General features: G+C 40.9%; 1 protein-coding gene across 1 annotated transcript in view; it reads right to left on the reverse strand.

The window, feature by feature from the left end:
- CIT (citron rho-interacting serine/threonine kinase) overlaps nt 1-17094 on the reverse strand; it is a 169668-nt gene that overhangs the window by 120833 nt on the left and 31741 nt on the right. The window contains exons 5-8 of the mRNA XM_065889532.1: nt 16403-16545; nt 15410-15503; nt 9303-9506; nt 7711-7864 (exon numbers count right to left, since the gene is read on the reverse strand). Of these exons, the coding sequence (XP_065745604.1) occupies nt 7711-7864; nt 9303-9506; nt 15410-15503; nt 16403-16545 (595 nt within the window). The remainder of the gene's footprint in view (nt 1-7710; nt 7865-9302; nt 9507-15409; nt 15504-16402; nt 16546-17094) is intronic.

A 17094-nucleotide genomic window follows, 5' to 3' on the forward strand; every position in this document is an offset into this window, starting at 1 on the left:
AGCAGGGTCCCCCTGACCCCAGACTATAGTTCCACTGCTGGTTAGCAATGGCAGTCTTGAGTGAGTCTGATTACTGTGATATTCTCTCTCCTGGTAACTATCTGACCAATTCTTCTAAAACAATGGTTTTCAACTAGGAGCGGCTGTACCACCCAAGGGACACTGGGTAAATGTCTGGAGACATTTTGGGTTGCCACAGGGGGCAGAGTGCTACTGGCATCTGTGGGTGCTGCTAAACATCCTACAATTCACAGAACAGTCCCTGAACAAATAATTACCCGGTCCTCAATGTCAACAGTGTCGAGGTTGAGAAACTACATAACCTAGAATAAACAGAAAACATGAATCAAGTCCTCTCAATTCACCTTGAGACTATAAATCACAATTTTAGAAGTGAGGACTTCCCTGTGGCGCAGTGGTTAAGTGTCCACCGGCCAATGCAGGGGACACGAGTTCGAGCCCTGGTCCGGGAAGATCCCACATGCCACAGAGCAACAAAGCCCGTGCACCACATCTACTGAGCCTACGCTCTAGAGTCCATGCACAACAACTACTGAGCCTGCATGCCACAACTACTGAAGCCCACGCGCCTAGAGCCTGTGCTCCACGAGAAGCCACCGCAATGAGAAGCACGTGCACCACAACAAAGAGTAGTCCCCACTCGCAGCAACTAGAGGAAGCCCGTGCACAGCAACGAAGACCCAGTGCAGCCAAAAATAAATAAATAAAATAGAAAGAAAGAAAGAAAGAAAACAGCTTTATAAAAAAAAAATTTTAGAAGTGAGTCATCGATCCAACGTTGTCCTTTCCCAGGCTAGATCTGAGGCATGGGGAGGGTAATAGATTAGCAGAAAGAAGGGGATGCTGTATATGGGGAAGGGGTCACTGGGTCACAGTCTACATTTTGTTTAAGATCAAGCATATGTGGTTCAGTAAGCCAGTGGGTGACCTACTAAGCATTCAACTTTCTACTTTTTTGGTTTTTTGGCCACACCACACAGCTTGCAGGATCTTAGTTCCCCAACCAGTGATTGAACCTGGGCCCACGGCAGTGAAAGTGCAGAGTCCTAACCACTGGACCACCAGGGAATTCCCAAAATTCCTACCATTATGTGGTATGGCAATTTAAACAGGACTACAGCTCTATTTAAGCAAGGGACCTATAACTTAGACTGTAAGTTCCCTGAAAGCAGGGGTGTATCCAAAGTTATTCATCAATAGAGCTACAGCACCTAACACAGCACATAGCACTTAGCACTTAGCATGTAGCACTCAGATATCATGAAGAATCTTGTAGATTCAAAATTGCTACAAATTCCAAATGTGCTTGAACAGACACAGAGACTAAAGAGCGGTTTATTATTTGTCATCAACACAAACATGATTAATAATAATTTATGATTAAATAAATTATGATTAAATGATTAAAATAATGATTAAATGATTAAAATAATTTTTAATCATTTAATTAAATGATTAATTTATGATTTAATTAAATGATTTATGATTTTATGATTTATGATTTAATTAAATAATTAATTAAATGATTAAAATAATTTAATCATTAATTTATGATTTAATTAAATGATTTATGGTTTAATGATTTATGATTTAATTAAATAATTAATTAAATGATTAAAATAATTTTTACGCTAAGGCATGCATGGTATTGCTCTAAGAGCACGGGCTCTATCTAGAACCACCCAGACCTCAACCCAAATCTAGACCCTCTCTCTCACTTGATGTATGACCTGGGACAAGTTACCACAGTGTACATATCTGTAGAATGGGTACAATAATTCTTACCTCTTAATTGTTTTGAAGTTACATAGCATAATATACTTAAATACTTGGTGGTTGTCACCGGACAGTTGCTACTTAACCTATCAGACTGAAGGACTGAAATAAAACACCCAGTGAGTCTCACGGTGCTGATTTCCACACGCAACAATAAGTGAGAATTTCACCCGAGGCTAGGAAGCCATAGAATCCCTTTCCTTTAAACCAAAGGCCATCATCCCTCAGGTTTATAGAGCGATCACAGGGTTGTGCATCTGCGGTTTCACTACAGCCATTCGGGGGCCAGGTAGTGAATAATGATCAACGACAAAGGAACCTCTTCAGCAGGGGAAAATCTCAAGGCAGATCAGCACACGACCACCACTGAGTCACTACCGGATGGAAATGAAACGTACTCTCTGCAACAAACGCTAAGGACCTGGAAACTCAAGAGTGATTTTGCAAGAACTGTGCCTTTCTGAGAACAGTGAACGGAAGATGATTCAAGAGAAGAAGGCCGAGTCATAAGCAACAGACAAAACAAGTTCTCTAGAGCATTAGCCATAGATGCTCTAGGAAACAATCTACAATCAACACTCTCATTAAGCGTTTCTCACTGTCAAGACTTAGCTGGTTTGGATGAAAGGTGCAAGCGTGCTGGTTCCGTTGACGTCACTATGCCTTTGGGGGAAGACATTTAAAAAGATGTGAGTAGAAGGGCACACCTGACAGTAAAACTCTCCCATTGACACGAACAGGTGCATGATGCCAGGAAAGGTAGGCATAACCCCAAAGGCACGAAAGAGGGGGTCTGATTGGCTTCAACTTTCCAGAAGCCCAGAAAATCAGGCGGGGGGTACAATCAGACTCCTGCCCAACATCTGAAACATCGCTGGAATTGCACAGCTTGGGGCAGCTAGTATACTTAAGAGGCCCCCTACTAAAACTTGGAAAGCAGCCTTGAAATAATAGTAATAAGCAGCTAAAAACTCAACTTTACATCTGATCACACGAGGCTGGGAATGAAACATCAGGGTAATAGGTGCACGGTAACCCATGAGAGTGGCAGTAACTCATCAGAGAGCTCTTGACTTGTTGGGAGAATAAACACTCCTGAACTAGGTCAGATTCCTAATTCAGGCGGTGTTGCCCACAGCAACTCCAAGGGGCCGGACCCAAGAAGGTGCAGATGCCCCATCTGACCTCAGGGGTCAAAGCCAAGGCATGTCCTAGTTTCTCCCAGTAGCCACTCCCAATTCTATCACTCATGAACTTGCCCAGACCCTTCTTAAATTGCATTTATATATCCTGCCAGGCCCACCTCTTGAGATAATGAGTTTTAGAAGACTATTACCTGTTGTGTTAAGCACTACTTCCTTTCATTGGTTACAACAAGAAAAAGAAGAATTAGCGGTGAAATAGCAGAAAAGCTAATGTTGCTTTCATCAAGGGACAATCTCGTGTGTGGAAATATGCAACAGCCTGGAACCACAAGGCATCTGAGCAGCAACTAGGAACTCGGGAAACCTAATGACTTCAAGTGCTTTGGTTGATGAGAGTCACTCAATGTGTGTGAGAGAAACAGGACTAAACAAAGGCATAATTTCTGTTAAGAGTTACCTAGTAGAAAATAGCTCAAATGGCATGGAGTCCAGCAATGTTTTCAATCACAAACCCTGAGTTGATTGCAAATACACAAGGATCAGAGGTTGGTGGAAAGCAGTAAAATCTGCTAGGAGACACTGAAAATGAATACCATAGCACTCTGTGCAGTCAGGGATGCCATGGAACCTCCAGGAAAAGGCCCTACCAATCCTCAGTGGGCATGGAGCTCCCACCCACTGGCTGAGCCACACTAAGCATCTCAGCCATGATAAGTCATATCTACTGCATACATTCTAATTGCAATATGGTACCCTGGGTTGATTCCTGGAACAGAAAAGGGACATGTGTGGGGAAACTGGAATGAAGTCGAAGTTTAATTAATAGTTATATACTAATGCTAATCCTATTTTGACAAATGTGGTATTGTTATGTAGGATGCTAACATTAAGAGAAACTGGGAGAAGCGTATGTGGGAACTCTCTGTACTATCTTTGCAACTTTTCTATAAATTTGATATTATTCCAAAGTAAAACGTTTACTTAAACTGCAAGAAATTGGGAGTTCCCTGATGGTCCAGTGGTTAGGACTCAGCGCTTTCACTACTGGGGGCCTGGGTTCAACCTCTGGTCAGGGAACTAAGATCCTGCAAGCTGCACAATGCGGCCAAGAAGTAAAAATTAAAATAATCAATTAATTCATCTTAGAAAGAGAATAAATTACAAGAAATTTTCTTTAAGGCAAACATATTTCATGACTCTTCTGAACCACTATATTAGGACTTATATTTTAAAAACCGTCAAGAGGGACTTCCCTGGTGGTGCAGTGGTTAAGAAGCCGCCTGCCAGTGCAGGGGACATGGGTTTGAGCCCTGGTCCGGGAAGATCCCACATGCTGCGGAGCAACTAAGCCCATGTGCCACAACTACTGAGCCTGCACTCTAGAGCCCATGAGCCACAACTACTGAGCCCACATGCCACAACTACTGAAGCCCACGCACCTAGAGCCTGTGCTCCGCAACAAGAGAAGACACCACAACGAGAAGCCTGCCCACCGCAACGAAGAGTAGCCCCCGCTCACCACAACTAGAGAAAGCCCGTGCGCAGCAACGAAGACCCAACACAGCCAAAAGTAAATAAATAAAATAAATTTATAAAAAAAAAAACACCAAGAGTTTCTGTTAGAGTTTTAGAATCAGGATTCAAGGCAAAAGACATGAAAAGACATTTTTCTAAAGAAGACATACAAATGACCAACAGGTATATGAAAAGGTGGTCAACATCCCTAATCATCAGGGAAATGCAAATCAGAACCACAATGAGATATCACTTCATACCTGTTAGGATAGCTATCGTCAAAAAGTAAGAGATAAGGGGCTTCCCTGGTGGCGCAGTGGTTGAGAGTCCGCCTGCCGATGCAGGGGACACGGGTTCGTGCCCCGGTCCAGGAAGATCCCACATGCCGCAGAGCGGCTAGGCCCGTGAGCCATGGCCACTGAGCCTGCGCGTCCGGAGCCTGTGCTCCGCAACGGGAGAGGCCACAATAGTGAGAGGCCCGCGTACCACAAAAAAAAAAAAAAGATAAGAGATAATCACTATTGGCAAGGATGTAGAGAAAAGGGACTCCTTGTGCACTGTTGGTAGTAATATAAATTGGTGCAGCCACTATGGAAACAGTATAGATGTTGCTCAGAAAACTAAAAATAGAGCTATCATGTGATCCAGGAACCCGTCTTCTGCGTATACACCCAAAGAAAATGAAATCAGTACTTCAAAGAGCTATCTGTGCTCTCACGTTCATGACAGCATTATTCACAGTAGCCAAGATATGGAAACAACCTAAGTGTCCATCAGTGGACGAATGGATTATTTACATATGTGTGATGGAATATTACTCAGCCTTAAAAAAAAAAAAAGGGAAATCCTGCCATTTGCAACAATATGGATGAACCTGGAGGTCATGGTGCAAAGGGCAATATGACAGGCACGGAAAGAAAAAAAACTACATGATCTCACTCATATGTGGAATCTAAAAAAGTCGAATACATAGAAGCACAGAGTAGAAAGATGGTTACTAGGGGTGGGGAGGTGGGGGAAATGGGGAGATTCTGGTCAAAGAGTACAAAGTTGGAGTGATGTAGGATGAACAAGTCCTAGAGATCTAATGTACAGTGTGATGACTGCACTTAATAATACTGTAGTGAATACTGAAAATTTGTTAAGAGAGCAGATTTCAGGTGCTCTCTCATAAAAGAAAGAAAGAAAGAAAAAATAAAGGGAGGGAGGGAAAGAGAGAGAGAGAGAAGGAGGGAAAGAGAGAGAGAAAAGGAGGGAGGGAGGGAGGAAACTGTTAATTAGCTTCACTGTAGCAATCAATCATTCCACCATTATGTATGTGTATCAAATCACTATGTTGTACACCTTAAATATATACAATTTTCATTTTAAAAAATAAGTTTAAAAAAAGAATCTGGATGAGAATTCCCTCATATGAACTGGGTGTGGGAGGGGGAGAAACACGTGTTAAAGGTAAGGAAAAACTAAGTGGATATTTATCAGGATACGGAAACATTAAGCAGGACCACAGGAGACATGGTGAGTCAAGTGTGGAGGCAACAAGTGTGAAGATGACCAAGACGGCAGTGACTCATCCCAGAGTCATCTCATCCCAGTGATAACCACGACCTTCCACAAGATGGGCCTCATGATGGACAGCAGGGGCCACGCTCTGTGCCAACACATATCCTCCCTGGGCACTATGTATTATAATTTACAGAACAGTACTTACCCTCGTAAGCCCAACAAGCCTAAAACCAATACACAGCCTGAGAGGAAAAGACTAGAACGAAATCTGAGAATTCTGACATGATACCAAAAACATCATCAAGGTTTACCAAAATACAGAATAAAGTTACCTGTGTAATTAATCACCGTTCACTGACTTACTAGAGTGAAGATACATTATTAGACACCATCGGCAAGGGCAGGCATAAAGAAATGAACTTTCTTATTCAAGAAGATTACAGAGATAAGGTTAGGCCAGAAAAGATTAAGTATCTGAGCAGCATCAAAAAGAAACTGTTTCAAATCTTTCCAAAAGCAAAAAAGGAAGACCACACTGAAAACATATTGCTGTGGGAATTTCGGAATTCCCTGACGGTCTGTGGTCCTGTAGGACTCGGTGCTTTCCCTGCTGAGGGTGCAGGTTCAATCCCTGGTCAGGATATAACGAATATCCCACAAGCCACTCGGCGCAGCCAGAAAAAAACAAAAAACATATTGCTGGTTAAAAGCTCTGAACCTTGGAGATCTGGGGGTTGGTGCCTAAAGATTTGAAAAATATAGTGATGTCGCTCACGGGAGAAAAAAAAAATGCCAAGAGCAATTTATGGAAATACAGCCTACTTAAATATTTTGGCAGGGGGTCAGAGAAACCATCAAAATGGACAATACTGCCTGTTAACCCAACTCATACATTCCAGCTGAAGGTACAAGAGGTTATAATTACAATGCAGCTCCAACTACAAGCCTGGTTTTGACACCTAGAAATGGATTCCATTTCCCTATCAGGAGGGAAATCACTAAAAATCAAACACTCAACCAGGCCAACTGCTTTCCTACAGACCCTAATCTACGCTAATCGCTGGGTCAGGTCATTAGATCACATTCAATCAAAAACACATCCAAGAATAAAAAGGTTGGAAAAAAACCACCAATTTGTAAAACACCAAGCATTTTGCATTTGTTGATAATAAATCAGGTCTTTGTTTTTAATGAATTTAGTTTGCACTAATTGATAACAAAGCGATGTATGAATGAATCCACTGTGCATGTACATTATAGGTTTTACATGCTTGTGAGCAAAGACAAATATTTTAGAGGGAAACAAACGAACACAGCAAGGCATTCATGGCTTTAGGGCAGGCTTGGCCGTTAGCAGAGCAACCCTGGCACTTTGCCTAATCTGAGTCTTTTTCCTATTCTTGTGAACGAAATAGTTAGGTCCACTCTTCTTCTGGGAAGAAATTCTGTCAAACCAAGTGACAACCTTCACTCTCTATCAATCTGTACCTCTAACGTACTGAGGGGTAATAATCCAAAGGCCACATAAACACAGAGTTTGATTAAGTGACCCAGTTCTGTGTCAACAATGTTAAAGAAAACTTATTACTAAAGACAGCTACATCATTACCCTTTTCTACTCCTATAAGTAATTAAAACCCTTACTTATATAATTTATACCAGCTTCTGTGGGCCAGAGTAATTTCAGATCATTCTTAAGCGTTTCTTAATCCTAACACTGGAATTGAAGGAACACGACTCTACTTACAGTTTCGAATGTCACTCCAGTCGATTTTAGAGAAGAAAGGATGACAGCAAAGGCCTTCAAACTTCAGTCTCTCTTTCTGGCCACACAACAAACTTTGGATCAGATCAAGTAATTCACTGCTAACTTTGGGATCATCTGGAAACTTCAAAAACCGCTATTTCAAAAAAAAATAATAATTATTATTCCCTTAGCAAATTCAGCTTCTCATGTCTCCAAGTTAAAAAAGTAATTCTCGTATATGCAAGTTTCTTTCTTTTTTTTTTTTAAGAAGGAAGTTTTATGCCCTCTTAACTTGGGACCAAAGGCATGTTCCCAAAATAAACAGCCTATTCATATCAATAGGCCTAGCTCCCTTGCAAGGAATACCCTTCATAACTTGATCTCTGTACCTACCCTCTCCCATCTCATCTAGCTACACTCCCCACCTCGCTGTTTGCCAACCAACAATAATGAGCTATTTAAAGCTGTCTGAACAAATCACTCTGTCCTCTCTGCCCAGAAGGCCCTCCCCAACCTCAGCCCCTCTTCCCTGCCTACCTCCCGGCCTCCCTCTCCCACCCTATCACTCACTCCCTCCTGCGTGCTCCCCATGTTCTGCTTTTGCACATACACGGTGTATTTTGATTTGTGTGATGATGGAGAAAGAAGGCCGAGAGGGCCTTTCTCCTTCTTGCCCAGAACTGCAAACCTGGTACCTAACAACTAACAGTGCCTAGTGCACTTCACTCGTTACTGAATGAATGGATGGAAATGAAGGAAACAAATGAGCCCCAAGCATCATCTCAGGGGAAACTTTAACTCAGGAGTAGACTCAGGAATGACAAATAATGTATGTATGTATTAAGCACACAAAAAGTGTACTATACATAGAAAAATATGCATTAAGCATCCCAGGAAGAAATTGGATGATATTTAAAAACCTGTGAAATACATTCTTCTTCCTTTTGGTTGAAACTAAAACATAGATATTCATCATATCCTTAAGAAATGGGCTTACTATAGTGACAAATACAGTTATTAGAAAACAGGTTTAATTCTACTTTATGTATCTATTACTGTATTTCTAATCCATGTCTTTGACTTTTACTACCATGTTTGACAGCCAGCAGTACTAAGCAGTATTGCATATAAGAACATGGATTTCAAAGCCAGACTGCCTGTGCTATTTTGGGCAAGTTACTTAACCACTCTGTGCTTTGGCTTCCTCATCTGTAAAATGAAAATAATAATATCATCTACCTCACAGGATTGTTTGAGGATTAGCCAAGTTAATGAACTATATTTCACAAATTTTAAGACTCCCATTTTATTCACATTTGACAACACTGAAATCAATGAAATATCCTAGATTAATGGGCAGTTTTTCTTTTTTAATGGTACATAAAATGATGGCATAAGCTTATAATTACTGGCAGCTGAGAGTCAATATAATACAATTAATAAAGCATTTAGAACCGCTTTTGGCGTAAAATGCTATATAAAGTAGTAGCTGTTATTATCCAGAACTGCTGGTTTACATTATAAACTTTCATTCGCACAATTTTAAACGACATTTCTCAATATTACTTCAAAATCTAATAATGGCTCTTTACCTGGAAATTCATGATGTTGTTGAAGGTTCTGGCTGAGGTTCCCTCAGTGAATGGGGACCTTCCATAAACCATCTCATAAGCAATAACTCCCACTGACCACCAATCACAGTCTAGGCCATAGGCACCTTTTCCATCCCCATTCATGACGGTCAACACTTCAGGGGCCATGTAATCTGGGGTCCCAACTGGGAGTTTGGCATTCACCTGGAAACCCATAAATAAAATGAACACAGCAAATTTTCAATTATCCTCAAATGGATTACCAACAGACATAAGCTGATTTGCCACTGATTACTATTCTCCCAGGCACTTGAACTTTCTGTCAAGTGGCACAGCACCAGGAAAAGCAAATGATTCACTAACTTTAAAAAAAAAAACAAAACACATAATATAATCCAAAGGCAAAGGGCCCAGGGTTGTTGATGATACATACATTTAGTTACACAAATGAGAATTGGGTATATACCTACAAAGGAAGATGTCGTTCCTGATACATCTTACTGATATGACAGAACTTCTCTTACGTATGAAAACAGTAAAACGATAACAACATGTAAAGATGAATCTAAAAGATCTACTCATTATTGAAAAACTGGCAGCTAGCTGGCAACACAATACTGCAAGCATGTGTTATATCTCAAGTTTAAATATTTGGAGCCAACATTCCTATTCGGCCCACCCGCAGGGCAAGACATGATAAATAATTTCTACCAGAGGTCAAATGTTAATGAGTTCATTTTCCTCACCCCGAAATCCCATTTCTGTGGTTCCCTCCCCACTGTTCAGAGACACAGAGCCCTCCAATCCTATGGTACCGAAGCACCTGACCTTGACAAAGAAATATCATGACAATGTACGAGGTCTTTTTATAAAGCTAATATATTCCATTTAAAGAACTGTCCTTATTTCTGAGAATTTGTCCTTCTGACTGGTTTAGTGTTTAAACATACTTTGTTTCTTGAAATGATGCAGATGAAAAGGGTATGTTTTCTGCCCCTCACCCCCACTCCTTCCTAGGCAACCTAGTAAGCTGGCAAACTTTTGGTCTTCAAAATTGTCTTGAAGTTTTATTGAATCATGAAATTTGAAGTCTAAGGATCACCTCTCTAACCTTATTCCCCATCAAAACAGAGAGGGCCTGTTTTGGGTTGACCAGTTGTCCAATAACCCTACATCTAAAAAGGCTTCTCTCACAGCACCAGCTACATGGTGCAAAAGAACTCTCTCCCCATTAAAGGGTGTTAATTGCCCCTGAGTGAGCTGAGAGATTTTATAGGTATGGCCACATACCTTTAAGCCTGCGCTTTATATCAAGAAAGTCAATTTGCTTTGCTTTGCTTTGATTTGATTTGAATGGAGATTGAGAGGAAAGTCAATGTTTAGAGAAGATGCTAAGAGGTCTCCTTTCCCCAGTGATGAAGACCCAAGCTCTTCCAGCCCGAAACTTTAATCTGGTCTGTTCCTCTGCCTCAAAGACCCATTGTTATAGGAAACAAAATCATTGTCCCTACTCCCTCTCTTTTCACCCCTTCCCTCAGGCCCATCACAGGCTTTTTTCAAACCCTAAACCCAGAAAGCAGTGCGATACTGTTATTCTTGACACCAGTCAGCCATCACTTTGAGCAATAGGGCTTCCACTGCAAACACATGCCTGGGCAAATATTTGGTCTAAGACAGGACACCTTAAGCTTGAGGAACTGAGTGTAGCTTTGGTCAAGGGGAGGCCTTGATTTTGGGAAGCTTGAGCCAAGACTCCTGTCTTTTAATGTGTGTGTGTTAATGAGCTCAGCACAGAACTGAGATTAAATTACAAGATTTTGGAGGAAAAAAAAAATCCTGAATGCTGACAACTAGAAATAAATATCTTTTTTTTTAATTGGGGTATAGTTGTTTTACAATATCTTTAAAATATCAAAACAAGAGAAGGAAAACTGTAACATCTTGGTTTGACTAGGTATTGGTAATGCCACTGTATAGTTGATTAAATGCTTACCATTTATGCCTAATTATTTTGCAAAACCATTAATACACAATCCTCAAATATTCATCATTTCTATGTATTAGATTTTATTTTATCATCACACTAGATTGTTTGGGGATATTCAGTTCTCCTGAATATCCTTAGGAGATGGCAGCTCCCAGGGCTTGGTCACTTACTCACAACCAAAGAATTGAAAGGAAGCTGACTGGGTCATGTTTATCAGCACGACCCAGCAAAAGGTATAAACTGTCAATGCCTCATTTTCAAACTAATGGTTAGACTTACCAAAGAGTTGGATGACTCTGCAACTGTTTTTGCCCCATAACAGGTATGTGACTATACACATTTATGTCTAACAATTTTGTAAATTTCCAAAATTAAAAAAAAAATTCCCTAGCTTGCTTTCTGTACTTCTCCTACCACAGTAATTAATATCAATTAACAAAGACTTTTAATGAAAATGAATGGCTCCTAAGTTTCCATTAGTTACTGACCTCCAAGTACATTAAACCTGTTCAACATGTAATCTGACACATCTTGATAAGGATTTTGCAAGATCCTTTCACTATGCTCTGGTGGCAGTTCACAGCCAGCTACTCTGGGTGAGATATTAAAAGTGGGACCGTGTACTAGGAGCGCAGCCTGACTGCAGTATAACCATCTGACAAGGCCCCAGTTTTACTGAACTTTAATTTTCCCTGTATTGACAGGGAAGAAAATATACCAGTTCAGGAGGAGACAACAATAAAATGACTAGGAGACAGAAGAGTCTGTCACATTTTCGAGAGACAGAGGGTTGAAAAGAAAAGAAAGGAGGGAAGGAGGGGATTAACCCAGCAGATTCTTTTACAAGCAGAAAGCAGATGGAGAAGAAGCTAAGAAAACCAGTCTTCCTCCTCCCAATCCCCTTCCTGTAAAAATGCTTATACGTAAAACTGTTTCAAACCTAACTTTACTCCTCTGGCTGCCCAGGGTAAACATACACCTGCAGAAGCAGCCGGAAAAAATATTCTCGCTATGTTGTTCCTCTCATGGAAAAGTAATAAAATCTTTTCACTCCTCCAGAAATCTCAAAAAGGGCTATCTCCTATGGGTTTCCAACTGCTAAATGGTAGTGATTATCTCTTAACATGCTATATAATGCTCTTTATTTATAATCTCCTTACAACTGTTTTCACAAGGGCTGAGTGAGACAGACTGGAACTGTTAGCTGTTTGCCATTCTCTGAGATTCTAATAAGGTGAAGTGGGTGACATCTCTGCTCAACACCCAAACTCCCAGGCAGTATGGTCCACCTGGAGGAACATAATGAAAATACTCCCAAGCAACATTCTGGCTAAAAAGCTTAAATATAAAGACAATGGAAGATGGGAAACTCAACAGATCTAAGATTCACAAATATCCAAAATACAATGACCATATGTGGCAGGTGGTAGGGAAAAGGATGAATGGATTTCAGGTAACATACAACAATTTCAGCAAGTGTGAACTATATTTTACATAGTATATTTTGAGTACTAAAAAAAAACTTTTAAAACCTACTTTAGACCTATAAAACGTTCTATTTAAAGGAAACACGGTTCACCCACCATCGCTGATCAAAAATACAAAAAAAAGAAAAGTATAATTCTATATCCATACTTGATCTAGATTGCAAATTGTTGATCTTTTATAACAAAAGGGCCTTTGCACTTAAAGCAATGCTAAAATTCCTTCTCATCTGCTTGTCACATTCTGGCCCTACGAGCACAAAGTGCTGGGGAGGCTATCCTCTAAGAGGAGAGGAGCTACAACATTCTCAAGTGTGTAGGACTGAGGGCCATTATCTCCTTGACCATCGAGCGGCAAATAAACCTGAGTGCCTCCGGAGGCTCCCCGCCTGAAGGGAGTGTTGCTACCGCTCGCAGAATTGGAAAGGGCAGTTTGCAGCACTGAAAAATAGACATTTAAAATGAAGAGGAGTCCTGTCTCTCCACCGAGGGCTCTGAAGACAGCGATTCCAGATGCAGAGATAGGACCTTACTCTTTATTCCCATTTCTTTCCCAAGCAGTGACTCTGGATCATAACGGAGTTTTCTCAGTAGGTTTTCTTATCGCAAACACACATTGCCAGCTCGAAGTGATAAGCCTTCTGATGCTTCTCAGTCCACGGCCGAGGTTCTCCACCACGGGTGATTCTGTCCCCCAGGGAACACTGGGCAATGTCTGGAGACATTTTGGTTGCCACAACTGGAGGGGAGGGTGCCTCTGGCATCCGGTGGGTAGAGACCAGGGATGCAGCTAAACATCCTACAATACACAGGACAGCACGACCCCCAACAAAGAATTTGCTAGACCAAAATGTCAGAGGTGCTGACTACATATCTAGGCTTCATTTTATTTCCAGATGCCTGATTTTATTAAGGTCATTAATGCAAGGTATAGGTTTTTGAATCCCAGATGATAAAACTTTGCATGATTTAACTTTTTTTCTGTACTTCATTCCACTAAATTGAATACCTAATTTTTCATGCCTGTTTCTTCTTTTTTTTTGGTCTGTATTGGGTCCTCGTTGCTGCGTGTGGTTTTCGCTAGCTGTGGCAAGCAGGGGCTACTCTTGGTTGTGGTGTGCGGATTTCTCACTGCAGTGGCTTCTCTTGTTGTGGAGCATGGGCTCTAGGCACACGGGCTTCAGTAGTTGTGGCTCACGGGCTCTAGAGAGCAGGCTCAGTAGTTGTGGCTCGCTGGCTCTAAAGCGCAGGCTCAGTAGTTGTGGCGCACAGGCTTAGTTGCTCCATGTCATATGGGATCTTCCCGGACCAGGGCTCGAGCCCATGTCCCCTGCACTGGCAGGCGGATTCTTAACCACTGCGTCACCAGGGAAGCCCTGCACATAATTTTTAAAACATAAAATTCTTTGATACTCTAATCTAATTATTAATGTAATGATCAAGTGTAATAGATTATAAGCACATAATCTGGGGGGGGGGGGATAAAAAACAGCCAGTGCTAAGGTGGAAAAACCCTGACCTCAGACAAGGTAAGGAGCCTGTTTTTCCAAGAGCCTGAATCTGAAAGAAGTTATGTCAAGTGGGCCTCAGATCTGCAGAACAGGGAGGCCAAACCCTGGAATGCAAACAGTTAACAAAACCCGGATCCTTTTCCTCACAACAACATAATAATACCCACCTTTCCTCCAAGGAACTTGAGGGAAAAAAAGGAAATTTTATATATTGCCCTTCGTAAGGACTAAACTCTCAGACCCAGGAGGCATTCTGAAGAGCAGCCACCCCTCACCTCTTCATTTCTGCATTTTAACTAGAGCCAGTATTTTCTAGAGGAAGAATAAAAGCCCAAGTTTCTAAGGATTTGTCCAGATCACCAAGTGATTCAGTTGGGAAGTTAGTCTTAAAATCTAAGTCAATTTTTTCTTAGACTTACCATTTTTTTGCATAGTTGACCTGAAAATTTACATTTTAGTATGTACCAACTTTATTAGGTTTCTAAATTCTAATTATCTTTTACTTTATCTTTTTCCTAAAGTATTCTCACTCTTGACCTCAATAGCTACCCTCTTGCCTTCCTATTAGCACATGGAATACAGCTTAATAATTATTAGTATGTGGAATACAGCTTAATTTTTACCAAAGGTCCAGGATTTAGAATCGACATTTTGAGTACTTGGTTCTTAAAGCTTAATGCTTGGTTCAAATTCTCTGGTGATTACTTTCAATTTCATTGCATAGGAAATAGAGGATTTGAGATAAATAAGGTTACATTTCATCAAAATATTTAAAGTGAAAAAGAAAATGTAACAGAAGACAATCTATTAACAAGCAAGGAAAAAGAAGGGAAAAACAAAATAAGCATTTTCCCATCTTTTAATCCAAACTATAAGAATGTTCCTAAAAATGTTTTGTAGGGTATTAACAGGTATTTTACGTAAAAGGGTACCAGATCAAGTAAGTCTGGAAAATCGCTCTGTGTCCCCATCCCCACCCACCCTGCAGAGAAATCATTTCACACACTGACAGATGAGGGCTCCAGAATGTCGCTCAAACTTTATCCCATGTTTTCCAAATTTATGAGGACCTCAGAACACTTTGTAGTATAAGCTCTATTAAGTTATCTTATTCTATTTTGTTACCATCTTATTTGAGTTCATTTTAGCAGCTGATCCAAAATCCACCAGCTTGATGTGTCCCATTCGGTCAATGAGGATGTTCTCGGGCTTGATGTCTCTGTAAGAAAATCAAGGCCACAAATTAGTGTTATCTTCTCCATGACAATCATCAAGCAACTGCTAACCTAGGATCTTGCTTCAGCCACGAATCTTCGTGTCTGTGGTTTTGCCATACAGACCTCCCTACTGATGGACATACATAATAAGCATTTTGCAAAACAAATTTAAGTAAAAGAATGAGAGAGAAAGAATAGAAGGGAGGGAGGGGAGAAAGAGAGGGAGGAAGGAGAAGGGAAGCAGTGAAGGAAAGGGAACAAAATAAATGTTATTAGATGGATTATTCCTCCTCGAAACACACATTTTACCTCAGGAGAGCTAAGGCCACAAAAAGCTAGGGGATGTGCCCAAGGCCATGTGGCTAGTCAGTGGAAAAACTGAGACACTATTCAGGATTTTGCGGTTCCTGGTCTAACCATCATTCCATTCCCACAACATTCTCAGATGCTCGTAAAACACTAGCTGAGTGAAGATGTAAAGAAACACTTTTCAACCGAGGATGCGGGGGCACACCTTTGTCAATTACTAACGGGCAAGGTCAGAAGTATAACTACACCCACTTCTGTTCCTCCGGGATAAGCTGCCTCCTTGCACAATTCAAATTCAGTTTTCCTACCACAGCACCCAGAGAACCCATGCAAGAGTTCCCGGTCTTATTAGGCGCATTGACAGATCCTACCAGCAAACGTGAGAATGTCACAATTTTAGATCTATTTCGCCATTGAATGGGTAAGCTGAAACATCTGCCATTTTGGAAAATTTGCTTTCAGTAAATTATGGTGAAGATGGGCTAGAAATTGGATGAAGCATTATTTTCATGCTGAAATCATTCACTCTATTTTAGGAACTCTTAGGTGATACAGACAAATCCCCAGTCAACCACCAGAGAGCCTCACTTACCGATGTACATATCCCATCTGATGAACGCTGTGAACAGCCAAAATGAGTTCAGCTAGGTAAAACTGAATCATATTTTCATCTAGTTGGTCCTCATATCTGTTCAAAAGTGACAGCAAATCCCCTCCAGGCTGATATTCCATGACCTGTATAGAATGCCAAAGTTATTAATTCTTCATACACCCAAAAAAGGGGGAATGTTCTCAACTGGATCCTCGAATACTACCTGACATGTTATAATTACAATGTCTCCACAAAGCAATGAAGATGTATGAGACATACTGTAAGTCATGTAGGACAAGGTCCCTGCCCTAAGGAAATTACACCCGTTACCCAAGAGAATCAATACAATGAAAGATGAATCCTAAACACCATGTGCAATGTTTGCAAGGCAAGCTTGAAAAGTGGAATTAAATCTACCCACTCACCCACCCACCCAAGTAGACACCCCAGACATTCCCTGGGATTAGGTACATAGCATAGACAGAAATTCCTGGAGGGCAAGAAATCCTCTTGCATCCTTTCTGCATTTCCCTCAGCACCCAGCAGAATATAGGAGATGGGCAATAAACATGATACAATCTATTCCTTAAACAGTCAGTGCGGAAGGCAACCTGACCATCTCTGTTAAAAATTTTAAGTATGAACATATACCCTCTGAACCAGTAATTCTGCTTCCGATGATTTATTTTACA

This window comes from Phocoena phocoena, chromosome 13 (assembly GCF_963924675.1).
Source record: "Phocoena phocoena chromosome 13, mPhoPho1.1, whole genome shotgun sequence".
In the NCBI taxonomy this organism is placed as follows: Eukaryota; Metazoa; Chordata; class Mammalia; order Artiodactyla; family Phocoenidae; genus Phocoena; species Phocoena phocoena.